The 14,076-nt window shown below is 33.4% G+C and overlaps 2 protein-coding genes across 4 annotated transcripts; one reads left to right on the top strand and one right to left on the bottom strand.

The window, feature by feature from the left end:
• Nucleotides 1–367: 367 nt before the first annotated feature.
• LOC144554065 (RAF-like serine/threonine-protein kinase 20) lies at nucleotides 368–2,360 on the top strand. Of its 3 annotated transcripts, none has more exons than XR_013511529.1 (3): nucleotides 368–731; nucleotides 841–1,430; nucleotides 1,922–2,360. XR_013511529.1 is itself a non-coding variant. In XM_078302294.1 (3 exons), exons 1-3 carry the CDS (start codon nucleotides 518–520, stop codon nucleotides 1,946–1,948), a joined length of 585 nt encoding a protein of 194 aa, XP_078158420.1. In that variant the 5' UTR covers nucleotides 368–517; the 3' UTR covers nucleotides 1,949–2,360. The 3 variants fall into 3 exon arrangements, 2 of the variants coding, with proteins under 2 accessions (XP_078158420.1, XP_078158409.1); XM_078302294.1 differs by having other exon boundaries at nucleotides 841–1,184; XM_078302283.1 differs by lacking the exon at nucleotides 1,922–2,360 and having other exon boundaries at nucleotides 841–1,611.
• An 8,013-nt stretch (nucleotides 2,361–10,373) lies between these two features.
• On the bottom strand, nucleotides 10,374–12,781 carry LOC144554077 (Protein kinase superfamily protein). Its single transcript, XM_078302309.1, has 2 exons — nucleotides 12,154–12,781; nucleotides 10,374–11,451 (listed from the first exon to the last, which is right to left on the bottom strand). Exons 1-2 carry the CDS (start codon nucleotides 12,754–12,756, stop codon nucleotides 10,492–10,494), a joined length of 1,563 nt encoding a protein of 520 aa, XP_078158435.1. The 5' UTR covers nucleotides 12,757–12,781; the 3' UTR covers nucleotides 10,374–10,491.
• Between the last annotated feature and the right edge of the window lie 1,295 nt (nucleotides 12,782–14,076).

Below are 14,076 nucleotides of genomic sequence, written 5' to 3' on the forward strand. Positions count from 1 at the left end.
AATCAGTTAGCCAACTTGAGTTGGAACTGATTTGAATTGTAAATGAGTCAATTAAAGCGAACAATTAGTCAGCGAATTTGAGCGATTTTGTATGATCCTGGTCGGGTGGCTCTGGTCGTAGTTATTTGAGGTTGTGAGAACACAGTGAAAAACCGTAAAAAAGTACAAGTGACTCTTGATTTGCAGCTAATTAACTGGGCCGTGGGCCACACATTAAAAAAAACAAAAGAAGAAGTTGCGGCCTTGCCGCCCTTGCGGGGCTGTAGAATTTTCTCCCGCTTTTACCATCGTACCCTTTCACTATTTCACTATTAGCGCGTACAGCCCCCTTCCCATCCCATCCCATCTATAAATAACAATTCCTAGTAGCCATGGTAAGGCTTGAAGCCAGCTCTAGAACAAAGCAATCTCTTCTCTCTTTCTTCTTCTAGAGCTTCCCAGCTTCTAGCAGCTTCCCAACCACCGCAAAGATACTCTTACATCTGATCCCTACTTCTTAAGTAAATTCTAATCGAGTATGGTGGGTACTTCTTCGTGTTCGTCTTCCTCCTGTGCCTCGTTCGGTTCGTTTGATGACGTGTCAGAAAAATCGCCCGGTAACAATTCCAGCTGTCTCAAGTTTCTCTGTAGTTACGGCGGTAAAATTCTGCCCCGTTACCCTGACGGGAAACTCCGTTACGTCGGGGGCGACACCCGTGTTCTCTCTGTCGACCGATCCATTTCTTTTTCAGGTTCGTGCTGCTTCTACCCCATTGATTTTAAACAATTTTCAGTATGTTTCTATTTTAGTATTTATTTATTTATTAGTGTTATTGATTTTGTTGAAACTATTTTTAACAGAGATTGATGCAAAGATGAAGGAGATGTGTGGTTCCGATGCAATCAGCATACGATGCCAGATCCCGACCGAGGATCTCGATGCGCTTGTTTCTGTCACATCTGATGAGGATCTAATGAATCTCTTGGAGGAATACAATGTGGCGAGCAATGATCAGGCACGGTCGTTAAAGATCCGCACTTTTCTCATGCCGAAAATGTCGAGCCCACCTTCAACACCTCCCCTCAGTGCCACCACCAGAATTAATGGAAAGATACCAATTCAACAACATGTTTACGCGGTGTGTGCTCAACCACCGGCAAATCTGCGCTGTGTGCATCAAGTTGCTGCTGTGAATCCTGCCATGGCGAGTAGACAAGGTGGTTATGGGAATTGTAAGCACCACAATCTCAATAGGCAACACCATCATCAACACCATGTTGGCTACGGCGAGCTCAGGCCGCATCAGTACTTGGTTCACCATGCCAATCACTGGCAATAGGGAAGGTTGTGCAAGTGATTGGATTGATCAACCGTTTGATCTCCAATTCTAATATTTGATAGATTTGAGATCGTCGGATTGAGGACAAGAGAACAAAGAGAAAAAAAAAAGGTAAATAATTTGGACGGAGGATGGACGGAATTGTGTAGAAGCTGGAGGACTGTATCATATCTTGTCCATTTTAACAAAAAAAATAGGACCGGAAATGAAAATAAATATTAAAGAGATAAAGAAAGGGGACATTGGTTAATTTATAAAAAAAAAGAAAAAAAAATGTTCTTCTTTTAAATGACGTCTCCTTTGATTTAACCTTTCTGTGCTTGATTGGTGTTTTGTCTCTTGTTTGATCCCATCCATCCGTACTGTGTGGTGTGTATGCCGTTTCTCTCCGTTAGGGTTCCGTTTTGTTCTCCGTCCTCGTTCGTTTCGTTTTCTCTTTGTTGCATTAATTGTGCTTTTATTCCTGTCATTAGTTACCTGTGTGATTAGATGGTTGCTTTCTTTGGGTTGGTTGTCAGGAGATTCTTTTAGGAAAGCATTTAATTTGCTTTTGAATTGATTTTACTGAATACTGATGCCTTTCTTTTTCTGTGTTTTTGCAGGTTGTACGATTTAATGACGACCATTGAAGCGCTGAGGAGGCCATCTCAACTTCTGACCTTTTTTAATTAAAGACGAGATTCCTTTGAAAAATATACTAACACTGTCAATTTTTTTTCTCATTTTCTATTTCTTTTTAGGTTATATTCTTCCTTTTGTTGTTTTTAGTAAAAGGGATGAATTTGCTATTTTTTTCTCAAATTCATCCTACAGAACAGGGGGAGGTCTTTATTTTTTTTCCTTTTCTTTTTCTGAGGGTTTTCTTTTCTAAGGTATTAGACATTTTGAGGGTTTTTCTTTTGATAGATGCAAAAGATAAGGAGAAAACCTTACTTTTTTTACTATATCAAGGTTTTTTCCTTGTCATTTTGTCTTTTGATAATTTTAGGCTGCATATGACTTTTTCCTAGAAATATATACATATAAAAGAATTAAGAAAAATATTGTTCACTAGTTCTTCCCTAAAATCTTAAAGATATTTTGGAGTTGTAATTGTTCTTTAGCTTCACACAAAAGTAACAGTCAACTTTTTTGTGAAGCAATAAACTTTCCAGTGCTTGCTGGGTTATTTCACTTTGTCAAAATTCTCTTTATTTGCTTCATTCTTCTGATGCAGATGACATTTAATACTAGTTCATCAGACAATTCAAAACATGTGGAGAACGGAGGCTTCGATATTGGCTCCATTGTAAACTAAGACAATTTTTACACAGTTGACCAGTTCGATATAAAGAAGAGAGAGGGACTGCTTTGACCATTTTTGTACATAGGGTAAGAGAAAAAAGAGGGAAGAAGTCACAATACAAGCGCAGAAACCAAGATAAATATACCAAATTAATGAGTGATAATATGCATAATAGATCAACCATCTATATTTATATTTTTAAAGTTTAAATAATTAATTTGAACACTTAAATATGATCTTTAAATATTTGAAGACTAAATTTTATATTTTTTTAAATAGGTAAAAAATCACTTGATCTATTTTTTTTAACTATTCGACAATGATTCTCTACTTATCTAAAAATAAAATTTGATATTTAAGTATGTTTTTATATAAAAAATTATATTTAACAGTTCAGTTAATTATTTAAAATAATTAATCTTTGAAAACGAAGATATAAATTTATAGACACTCAAATTTATGTTAAAATTTACTGGAAAATGTGCTGAAAAGGAAAAAAAAAAAAAAGAAAGAAAGAGGAAAAGAACAAAAATGGAACGGGTCAGGAGGTGGTGACACGCTAGGCAACGATGAATTGGCTGGTCACTTTTCTTATCAACTTAGCTTAAGTCGCTGGTCAATGATAGATATGAGGCCGGGTGGAGTATCCAATTCCCCTTTGTGGGACCCACCCACAAGTAGGATCATTTCAAAAATTGGTGTGGCTGGTACCAGTCTGATTTTTCTGGTGTGAGTTGAGACCAGGTATACAACTCGGCGAGTCCAGTTGCTTCCAATTCTCTGTACCTCTGATTTTATTGGGAGCAAAGTTACATTGTTTAAATTTCGAGTGAGATTCTGTATCATGAATCGATATTATTATATTCAAATTCAAAATGCTGATATGAATTGTTTAACATGATTTCTATATAAAAATATTCTTGTAAATCAAATTATATATTTCTTAAAATATTTTCAAATGGTACAAAATTTTCAAATCACGTGATTTTCTATCTATCTAAAAAATGTAAAACAAATTCTAATAGTTTAAAATTCGGCAACAAGTATATTTTTGTTTGAGGATATTAAATTAAAAGGTTCAAAACTTCAAATTGACTGTTTGAATTTTTAAAATTGAGATATGAGTTTATAGCCTCACTCTCTATTATTTAAATGTATCTTTATCGTGCCGGAGACTCGCCACACAGATTGTGAGGCCGGTGCATGATTTAGAGAATCTGAACTTGGTGGGTAGGCCTGAAGCATAATTGGTAGAAAGTTCAGCACAAATCTCACATTTCGAGATATTTCTTGTTGATTTTTAATGAATCGGGACAGTTCAGCACGAATCTAAAAGCAACACACTCTCTATTAAATTGTTCCGTACATCTGAATAGACACTGATTTTGAGATGAACTGAGAAGCTGAATTATCTCAGAAGATATACACTCGACCGAATCCGCATCACCCCAGGTACCTGAGGTGCAAGTGCTGAATCTGGACCATTCATTTCACTTGGCACGAATCTCAAAGCAGGCCCCCTAAGCTTCAACAGCTACCGAATTGAGTTTAGCCTGGATGGAATTAATCTGAGCCGTCCATTTTTATAAATTGCACCTCAGATATCGGGGCGGATCCAGACTCCCCTCGACCGTCCCTCATTTTAAAAGTTTTTAAAAACAAATTGTAAAATAAAATCAGGTAGAGAAGCAGGTTACGAAACTTCATTTTTATTTTCGGGCTAACCAATTTTCAGCCGGGAAAGATGCATATTATTTATTGCCTGGTTGGCTTGAATTTTAAGCAAACAATGTATTGAGGTTACTTATTAAGTAATATAATATATGCTTATATAAAAAAAAAATTAAGTTATATACACAGTATAATTTTTTCAAACAAGTATCACAAAGTGCATTGTTTGATAAATTGTATGGCCTTAAATATTTATCAGTGAATGAATTCGGTTTAATGACATCGTGGAATATCTATATTTTATACTTGTAATTAGTAATAGAGTAGAAATTTTGTAAATAAACTTTTTATCAATACAATTGTTGTTGGCTTTGCCAACCTTCAAAAAAAAATATACACAGTATAATAATATGTAAAAAAGGTGTAAAATGGGGAAAAGAAAACACCCTCAATGCAGTTTATGGTGGTCGAGCTTTCTGGTAAAGTTCAAATTTATAATACAAATCTCTCCTCCTTATTAAGGAGCTTAATGTTTAGATCCTGCAAGGGTCCTGATTTACTGTTTTTTTTTTTAATGATGCTCAGCCGTTGAATTTTCAGATCGAGCATAGATGAATTTTTCAAATTATGAGCTTCAACACTTAAGTATGCATTGGTCGCGCCGCATATGATCCTAGTGCCACGCCGGATATGATCTCAGTGCCCGTAGACCGCGCGCCGCACCCATGGAACGCGCCTCTGAACCACGCATGGCACCTGCGAACCGAGCCTGTGCACCGCGCACCCTTTTTTTTTCTGCTGAAGACGGGATTCGAACCCAGTTGGGTTCTATTGGTGCCAAAATTATTACCACTACACTAGAGTTCACATGTGTTATCTTGTAGATAAATATAGTATTTAACTATTTTTCTCTACAAATTTGATTTAAATTATCTCTCCTCCTTATTAAGGAGTTTAATGATTTCTACTACATAATTTGCTCCCGCTGCTGTGCACGGGCACGATTACTAGTATTAATTTAAGCAGGTACTTCGAAAAATATATTAATTAAGGTTAGATGCCCCTAATAATAGTATTAATTAAGAAATAAAATATTCACAAACACCATGTTTGGTTTTGGCCTAAATGGTGGAATAAGGAGTTTAGGCCTCGTTATTCCACCAAACGTGCCTTAATTGAGCCGGACTAAGATGGCATAAGCCGATCTTTAGGCCAGTCTAAATTAAGCCACCTCACATGGTGGTTTAATTTTTATTCCACCTCGTGGTCTAACTTGAATGATTATAATAATATTTTATTTGTATATAATTACTATATTATTGTTAATAATTATTATTAGTATATAATTATATAATTATATAATTAATATCTTATATTGTTAATATATTAAATTATTATTAATAAATAATTATATAATTATTATGTTATATTGTTAATATATTAATATTGTGTAATTAGTATCTTATTAACGATATATAACTATATAATTAATATGTTATATTGTTAATATATTAAATAATTATTATAATAATATAATAATATTTTATAGTTATTATTAATATATTAATATTATATAATTAGTATCTTATTATTAATAATTATATAATTAATACCCTATATTGTTAACATATTAAATAATAATTATAATAATATTATAATATATTACTATTATATAATTAATATGTTATATTGTTAATATATTAAATAATTATTATAATATATTATAGTTGTTATTAATATATTAATATTATATAATTAGTATCTTATTATTAATTATATAATTAATAATTAATATTATTAATATAGTAAATTATTATTATAATAATATTATAATATATTATAGTTGTTATTGATATATTAATATTATATAATTAGTATCTTAGTTATTATTAATATATAATTAATATTTTAGTATTAATATATAATTAATATTTATATTGTTAATATATTAAATAAATTTTATAATAATATATAATATATTACAGTTATTATTAATATATTAATATTATATAATTAGTATCTTATTATAAATAATTAATCAATTTAGGCTTTTATTAAAACTTTAGTTCACCAACTCTAACCAAACAAGGAATAATTTAAGCTATGTTTTAACTTTAGGCCTCAACCAAACATGAATAATTTAGACCGGTCTAAGTTGGAATAACCAATTTAGACCACCTTAGTTTTAGGCCACAACCAAACATGGGAAAAGGCAATATCCTAGAGACCTAGACACTCCTTGTACTGGTCATAGTACCGGTCAACCGCTGCTATGAATTTAAATTTCGATTTTATCAAATTTGAATGCTTGACTTCAATTTCTCAATGAGATTTACATACTAAAATTTTAAGTTTTATTTACTAAATCAAGAGGGAACTGGAAGTCCACATGAAGAAAGAGAGAGATTGGAAAAATAAAAATTGGGTTAGACTCCATTAATTCTATTTCATGAATTTGGCCTTAGATTGGGATGGAAAGAAAAGATGGAGAGATTTAGGCTGGGAAAAACAATGCCGGGGTGTGAGAATTATAATTCAATTCCATCTAATTTCCCTTGGTAATGCATCTGTCAGACATGTTCTAAATTGAAATATGGTAAAGGTCATATCTGATACGGGAAAGTTGTGTTACACTTAGAGCTTGTTCATGAGAATATATGTTATGGTCTGTTTGGCATGCAACTGTTTTCGTGGGAAAAACACTTTGAGTATTTTTTTTTTCTCACGCGCACATGTTTTGGCCATTCAAATTGGACCTGAACCCAAGCCCATTTCCGTTCCCGCTTGACAGCCGAACATGCCCTTAGTGATATGTGAATTTCCATAGTCTTTCAATCCATAATAAAATTTAAGATATAGGTGTTCGACAAACATGAAAAATATGCAAGAATTTTTTATTTATTTTACAATTAAAATTTGTTTAGAAGATCTAATTCTGAAATTAAATTATGTTAAAGTCCTCAAAATTATTTAAGGGTACTTTTTATTTTCTCATTAGTTTAAGTAAGATTTTAGTTGCGGTTTAGTTAGTTTTTTACATTGCCTTTCACGTACATTAATTTTCATTCATTTTTTAGGATATCACCATATTTGATGGTAAGAGGAGAAGGGATTGTTAGAATAAAAGGGAGAAAGTCACGAATAAACATCTTGCATTTTCCTATTTACCTTGTTGCAAAAAACGGGTCGATAACGGGTCGATAGTTGTCTTTTCTGTGTTAAATTAGAAGTCATGGATGATTTAAAGTAGGTAGTTGCTACTTGTATGGTTTTTTATAACTTTCTCTTTTCGTAATGTAATATTTATATGGTTGAGATTAATATGTTTCTTTTTCTCTTTTGATTTATCTTTTTCTATAAAAATATATCATGTTTTATAAAAAAAATTCCTTATAATATCCGATTAGTGGGTACCAAACAACTGATACACAGCTTCTGAGAATGTACTTGCAAAACCAGCATAGAAATTACCAAAAACAAGGACCTGCAAAGTATGTAAAATTGTAAATCAATGACACAACATGGATACATCAAAAGACAAATTGTTCTATTTTAGCAGAAGCAAGCACGTAAGCCCTCTAACTTAAGACAAATTTGCCCTGTGTGAAGCTGATTGGATAAAGATGTTATATCAAGAGGCATTAAACATCCTAAATCGGCAAACAAATTTTCAGATCGTGTCTTACACCAAAAAGTGATTAAAGAGATCATTTGAGCACCTATCTTTCTTAAGGATGTAGGGGTTTGTGAAAAAAGAAAAAAAATTCTTATTAAGCCAAGCTATCCATGGCACTACTCCTCTTACCATTTCTACAAGTAACCCTTCTTTTAATGGAATTCTTGCATCTATAATCCAAGGATCATCTAGTGTGGTACAATCATAACTCATAAGTACAATTATTAAAATTTGCTATCCAAGATCAAATACTAGTAATCAGGGGACAAGTAACAAATAGATGAGCTGTGATCTCAATGTGACAAAAAAAAAAAATACAGTATTTGGATTTTTGGATTCCTGCCAACCATTTTTTTGTTTTGTCTGATAAGTCACAAAAGAGTGCATTTGTGGTTGGTCAAAGGTTGGATTTGGGGTGAATGAACTACTAGATGCCTTGTTAGCAAGTGACATTATTTCCTTAGCCTTCAAAAAGAAAAATAATGAGTATAATTGAGGTTGTTTCAGGTTTCTCTCTGAAAATAAATTGTGGTTGATTCAGGAAATTTGATTGAATTGAGGCTCAATTTCCCAACGAGAATAAATTAAATATTTTATTTAGCATGCTCTTGGGAGAATGAGCACTCCTCAGAATTTGACTTAGGATGTTACAGATGGAAAATTAATATTCTATTATCCTTTTTGCTTTTGTTTCATTTTTTTTTTGTTTTTTTTCTACATTCAGAAGGATATACATGAAAGGATAAGATTGGGAGTCTAATCTTCATTGGACATACATGGAATTTGAGAGTGTATATCCATAAGAAAATTAATGCTGCTAAAAAAGAAGATATACTTGAATTTTCAGTAATCCTTATCACATCATTAGACTCTTAGCATTTTTTTTTACCTATTTTTATCATCTTAATTTCCAAAAAAAAACAATAACTGAGTACCTTATCAAGGGAAGCAGCTTGGATCCGATGCCCATTGGACCCAAAGTGGTTTCAATGGATTCGCTAATCGTCAGATCTGCTTTAGAATTTGCGCCCGCAATTTCGCGTCTGCTTTAAAATCCGTATACACGAATTCTAAAGCAGATCCGACGGTCACCGAACCCATTGGAACTACTTTGGATTCAATGGACATTGGACCCAAGCAGATCTCTCGGTAAATTATCAAAAACGCTCACAAAACCCTGATAAAATATTGTATTTCTACAACCGTCGAATTGTCATCAGTACAGCGTGTGATTTCGGAAAGATTTAACGAAATCTTAATTCGTATCTTTAAACGATCCATTCCAATCTCCAGAATCTTGAAGTTCAATGAACCGAGAAGGGTCTTGTACTCTCTCCAGAAAGATTTAATGAAAGGATTTGTTATCCTAGATTTACCAATTCTAACTTGAATTTTGGGCTTTGTGTCTCACCAAAACGGGCTGAAATATTCCAATCTGATTTTTTTAGGGGTAAATTTGAAATGTTGTTAATTTGATGTTAATTGTGTTTTTTATGACAATTTCTTTTGCTTCTTTCCCAAGTTAATCAAAATCATATTTTAAATTACAACAATTTTATGGAAAGCTGCATATTACGCGCATTTGTATATGTGGTGTGCTTTCATATTTTTAAAACTTGATGAGGTTTGTGTGGTAACTTTCCACATTTAGTGCCTGGAAGAAAAAAGTAAAATTCTTGTTGCTGGAGTTGGATAACTTTCTGCAATATGTTTTTTGTTTTTTGTAACTGGATTTGTTATAAATAAAAGCAACAGATTACATCTCTGTAAACAAAGGGTAAGTATATCAAACACAACTAATCTTGTGGAGTCTCCCCAAATTTGTTAATTAGTCGAGGTAAATTCTTATAAAATGTGAGAATTTCATAACTAGATTAAATTAACTTAATAGTTTTTTCTTATACGGTATATGTTAGTAGACTAGATGTAACAGTAAAACCCTGATTTTTCTCTCACAATATCACTTTTCTTGTATTGAAATAATTTAATATGAGATAAAGAGGAACTTGAAAAGTATATACAAGGGAGAGGGAATTTACCATGAGATTGTAACCACTGACCAGTGATACCAGCAAAGGAAGAAGCCATTGAAGCACTAGATGGATACTAAACAAGTTTAGTGTTAATGATTAAATAACTATTTTGTAAACCCTAAAAAAAGAACTATTTTGTATGTTGTGTGTTGAATCAAGAATAGAAAGCAAGTATATATCAGCTTTTTATTACCAGGAACATGCATTACCTGCAATTTTTTTTTATCTTGCCCACAGTTTTTATTTTACAAGAAGAGTTTTTTTTCATACGCAAATCTCAACAAAGATCAATGGTTGAGATTGAGATTGGAATAATTCCTTTGATTTGTGGTCATTACCATCTCTAACGGAACTTACAAAATACAAGTTATATGAATATCCGCATGCCGTACCGACAACATTATTGTGGAACATATTACCAATTTACCATTTTGTAGAAAAGACATAGTTGTAGGATAATAATTACATAGTTACACTAAAACAAAAACAAACAAAAAAATATGTAACCTAATTAGAATTATTACCCTGGGATTCACTATTTCCTTTAAGCTTCTCAAGTAACTCCTCCAAATAAGCATTTCTCTTCATCTCCTCTTGCAAATTCAAATTCAATTCCTCCACAATCCTTTCCAAATTCCTCACATACTCCTCTAGTTGCCTCTCTGTCTCTTCCCCTGTTTTCTCCTCAGTGCTCTCACCACCTACATGTTCACATCCTTCCAATACATTAAATACCATTCCTCTTTGCAGATCCAAGCTAGCAAAGAGAGCTACCAAGCTCGGTACCAGCATTTGTTTCAGTATAGAGCTTGGATGCATCACCTTCTCTTCTTTCTCTTTTGCTTCTTCAGGTGGGTGTTTAGAGTTCTCAGTGTTTATATCTTCTTCCTCGTCTTCTTCGTATTCTTCTTCTTCTTCTTCTTTTTCAACATCTAAATTAATATTTTCGGGAAAAACCGGTACAAATTCGAGGCCGTCTACACTGAAGTTCCAACCGCTGACTCTCCTGTTCTTCACCAAGGGAGATAAGTTTCCAGCATTATCTCTTTCAACTATGTTGTTAATGTCAGATTGATTTTCATCGGTTCTTGTTTCTTTGAACCTCTCTTCTGCCTTAGGTAACACTTGGAGCACATTTTTAACCAGGTACTCGGACGACTTACAATTTTTGAAGAACGGGTGCTTTAGTAGCTTTTCAGCTGATGGCCTCTTTGCCGGGTCTTGTGCGAGGCATAAAGCAACCATGTCCTTGAAAGCCTTAGAGAATTTCTTCTTCTTTTTGGTGGGGTCCTTGTTACATTTAACGTGAGTATCCTCGAAACGGAGGCGGTTTGTGATTCGCATCATGAGTGATTTCGAGAGCGGGAGATGGGATAGAGGCGGGCGACCATGCGCAAGCTCAAGAGCCGTGATGCCAAAAGACCATATGTCAGCCTTGACACCATATCCAGTGTGGGAGTGAATCACCTAATTAAGCAAATATATCTCAGTAATATGTGGGGCCCCTTTTCATAGAGAAAATCATTTCACCGATCAAAATACCGAGCTAGGGTTGTTTTTTTCTGTGTTTTCTAATTTACAGCTGGAGAGTTGATATTCTATAAGTGGTAGTTCAATTGTGTTTCAAAGAAAAGAAAAATTGAACAATTGTATTTAAACTAATGCCAGTGGAACATCACACAACTTTTAGACCAGATGCATCAAGGGCCTTGTATTTGTTTCTGTGCTTACATTGAAATGTTTTCCGCCTATTTGTATATGGCAGCGGGGCCAGTCAGATGGGCGACCATCTGGTCTGCATCAAGAATTGTACGAACAATTTTAAGATTCACGTTGATCAAGATTGCACAAATCTTGATGCGGATCTGATGGCTCCAAACGAGCATCAGACTAAATTTGGTCCGCTGCTCATCAACCCCCTACTCCAAGTCTCCAAGTATATATGCTTGTCATGGCCCGCCCATGTAAACAATTTTAAGATTCACGTTGACCAAGATCGCACAAATCTTGATGCGGATCAGATGGCTTCAAACAGGCATCAGACTGAATTTGGTCCGCTCATGTAATCATTATTGTTAATAACTAAGGTTTATTTTTGTTTGTTCATATTTTAACACTAAACCCTGGCCTATGTTAGATTAAAAAAACTTTATCAGTAAACATATATACCTCAGGTGCCATCCAGTATGGAGTTCCAGCCATCTGATTACAGAAAGAAGCTTGGGATGCAGACATACGCAGCAAACCTGACGACGAAGACTGCTGCATCTCATATATGGATGCCGAAACCCCGAAATCGGCAAGTTTAACCGAGCCATCTGAATCAACCAGAATGTTTCCAGCCTTGATGTCCCTATGAATATGCCCTTGCCCGTGAAGATACGATAAAGCGTGAAGTATCTCCTTGAGAACTATAGCGATGGACTGCTCGGACAAGCCATCGGGGAAAGAAGAAGAAAGGATGGAGTGGAGGGACCCAGCGGCCATGAAAGGCATGACAACCCAAAGGTGCCGGTCGACGATGAATGAGCAATGTGCACGGAGGATGTTCGGGTGGGAAAGGAGTGCCATTGCCTTGGCCTCCTGACGGACTTCGTCGAGGTTTGCACGAGAGCGCTCTAGGTCGATTGACTTGATGGCGACGGTCATGGAGTTTCGGGGTAAACAGGTGGCTTTGTAGACCACTGCACTGACGCCGGTCCCTATTTCATTGAGGAGTTTGTAAAATTTGGGGTCGAGAGGGAATGGAGGCTTCTTTTCTTCATCTGCCATGGTTTTGTAAGATTTGAGGAGTTTGTAAGGTGTGTGGAAAGAATTAGATATATATAGTACTTGGATCTCTAAATCCGTGACTGTTTTAATGTTCTGCCATTGGGAAGGAAATTAATGGGCAATTATTTTTATGATGAGAATTTGTTATATCTTATATTCATCTTTTGTGTGATACAGTTATTTTAATATCTTCAACAATACATCTAAACGAAATTAGTAAAATTGTAGATATATCCTCCGTTAATTAGATAAGGTGTGTATTGAATCTGAGCAAATTTTCAAAGAAGTTTCCCTTGTCATCAGATGGTTTGAAACAATTGTTTATTTTATTCCTATGAAGACGGTTACAATGAAATTTTTATTTGGACCAAAATTTTGATCTACAGCAATTTAAAATAATGAAGATTATATTTGGATAATAGTAAATGCATGTGTCATATAAAAAATGAAATCAATAGAAATAATATATATAATAAATATTAATTGGATGTGCCTCCATTATGTTTCAGCAATAGTAAATATAAAAATATTAAATGGATGTGCCATATAATAAATATACACTAGAACTATATACATGTTTTAAATGAATAGTTTATAGTTTAAGAGAGGATTAAAATATTTCAAATTTCATTTTTCTATGCATATGCAAATGATAACGGCAATTCGATTTTATTTTAATTGACATTAAGAGCTTGCAGGAATGCATTAATGTAAATAATTTCTAAATGTTAATTTTTCAACTTCTAAAGTCATAATATATAACTAAAACTCTAAAAGTAATAATATTTTATGTGCAGAGAAAATAATATAGAAAATATCTATTTATTTTATTTTAAAATTTAATTTTTAAAATACTTGTCATTAAAAAATTAAAAAGTGAATATATGATGAAGACTGAAAATATAAAAATAGAAAGGCATTTGAACCCTCTTTATAATTAAAAAAGTAAACTGTTGAAATAAAATGAAAACCATGCAAAATATTCTATTATGAAGCAGTTCTATATATTTCGTAGGAAGCTTTTAAAACTATTGATTACATAATGTCATTCTAGTCATAAAACATATAATAACATCGACCAGATCAACTATGAAATATTTTTTGGAGTAGGCCAATACCTTCTTTAAAAAATTTACTGAACCAATAGTTAAAAAAACTTTGAAATGTTCAGACTATATTATGATTGGCGTGTGCAGAGATCATTTTTTTTTAGGAAAGTTGTGGAGTTGAAGACTTCATCTCTGAGTTAGAGACTTGTGCATTGTCATTCAACTATTTTTTTTTTATGATAAAGACCTTTAAATATTTATAAAAATTCTC

Source organism: Carex rostrata, chromosome 1 (assembly GCF_964058835.1).
Source record: "Carex rostrata chromosome 1, lpCarRost1.2, whole genome shotgun sequence".
NCBI lineage: Eukaryota > Viridiplantae > Streptophyta > Magnoliopsida > Poales > Cyperaceae > Carex > Carex rostrata.

What these genes read in the sequence shown, in the direction of transcription:
- LOC144554065 (XM_078302283.1), top strand. Translation starts at nt 518, where the DNA reads ATGGTGGGTACTTCTTCGTGTTCGTCTTCCTCCTGTGCCTCGTTCGGT. An exon ending in CCGATCCATTTCTTTTTCAG is followed by an intron (nt 732 to 840) that starts GTTCGTGCTGCT and finishes TATTTTTAACAG; the next exon opens with AGATTGATGCAAAGATGAAG.
- LOC144554077 (XM_078302309.1), bottom strand. Translation starts at nt 12,756, where the DNA reads ATGGCAGATGAAGAAAAGAAGCCTCCATTCCCTCTCGACCCCAAATTT. An exon ending in CATACTGGATGGCACCTGAG is followed by an intron (nt 11,452 to 12,153) that starts GTATATATGTTT and finishes TTGCTTAATTAG; the next exon opens with GTGATTCACTCCCACACTGG.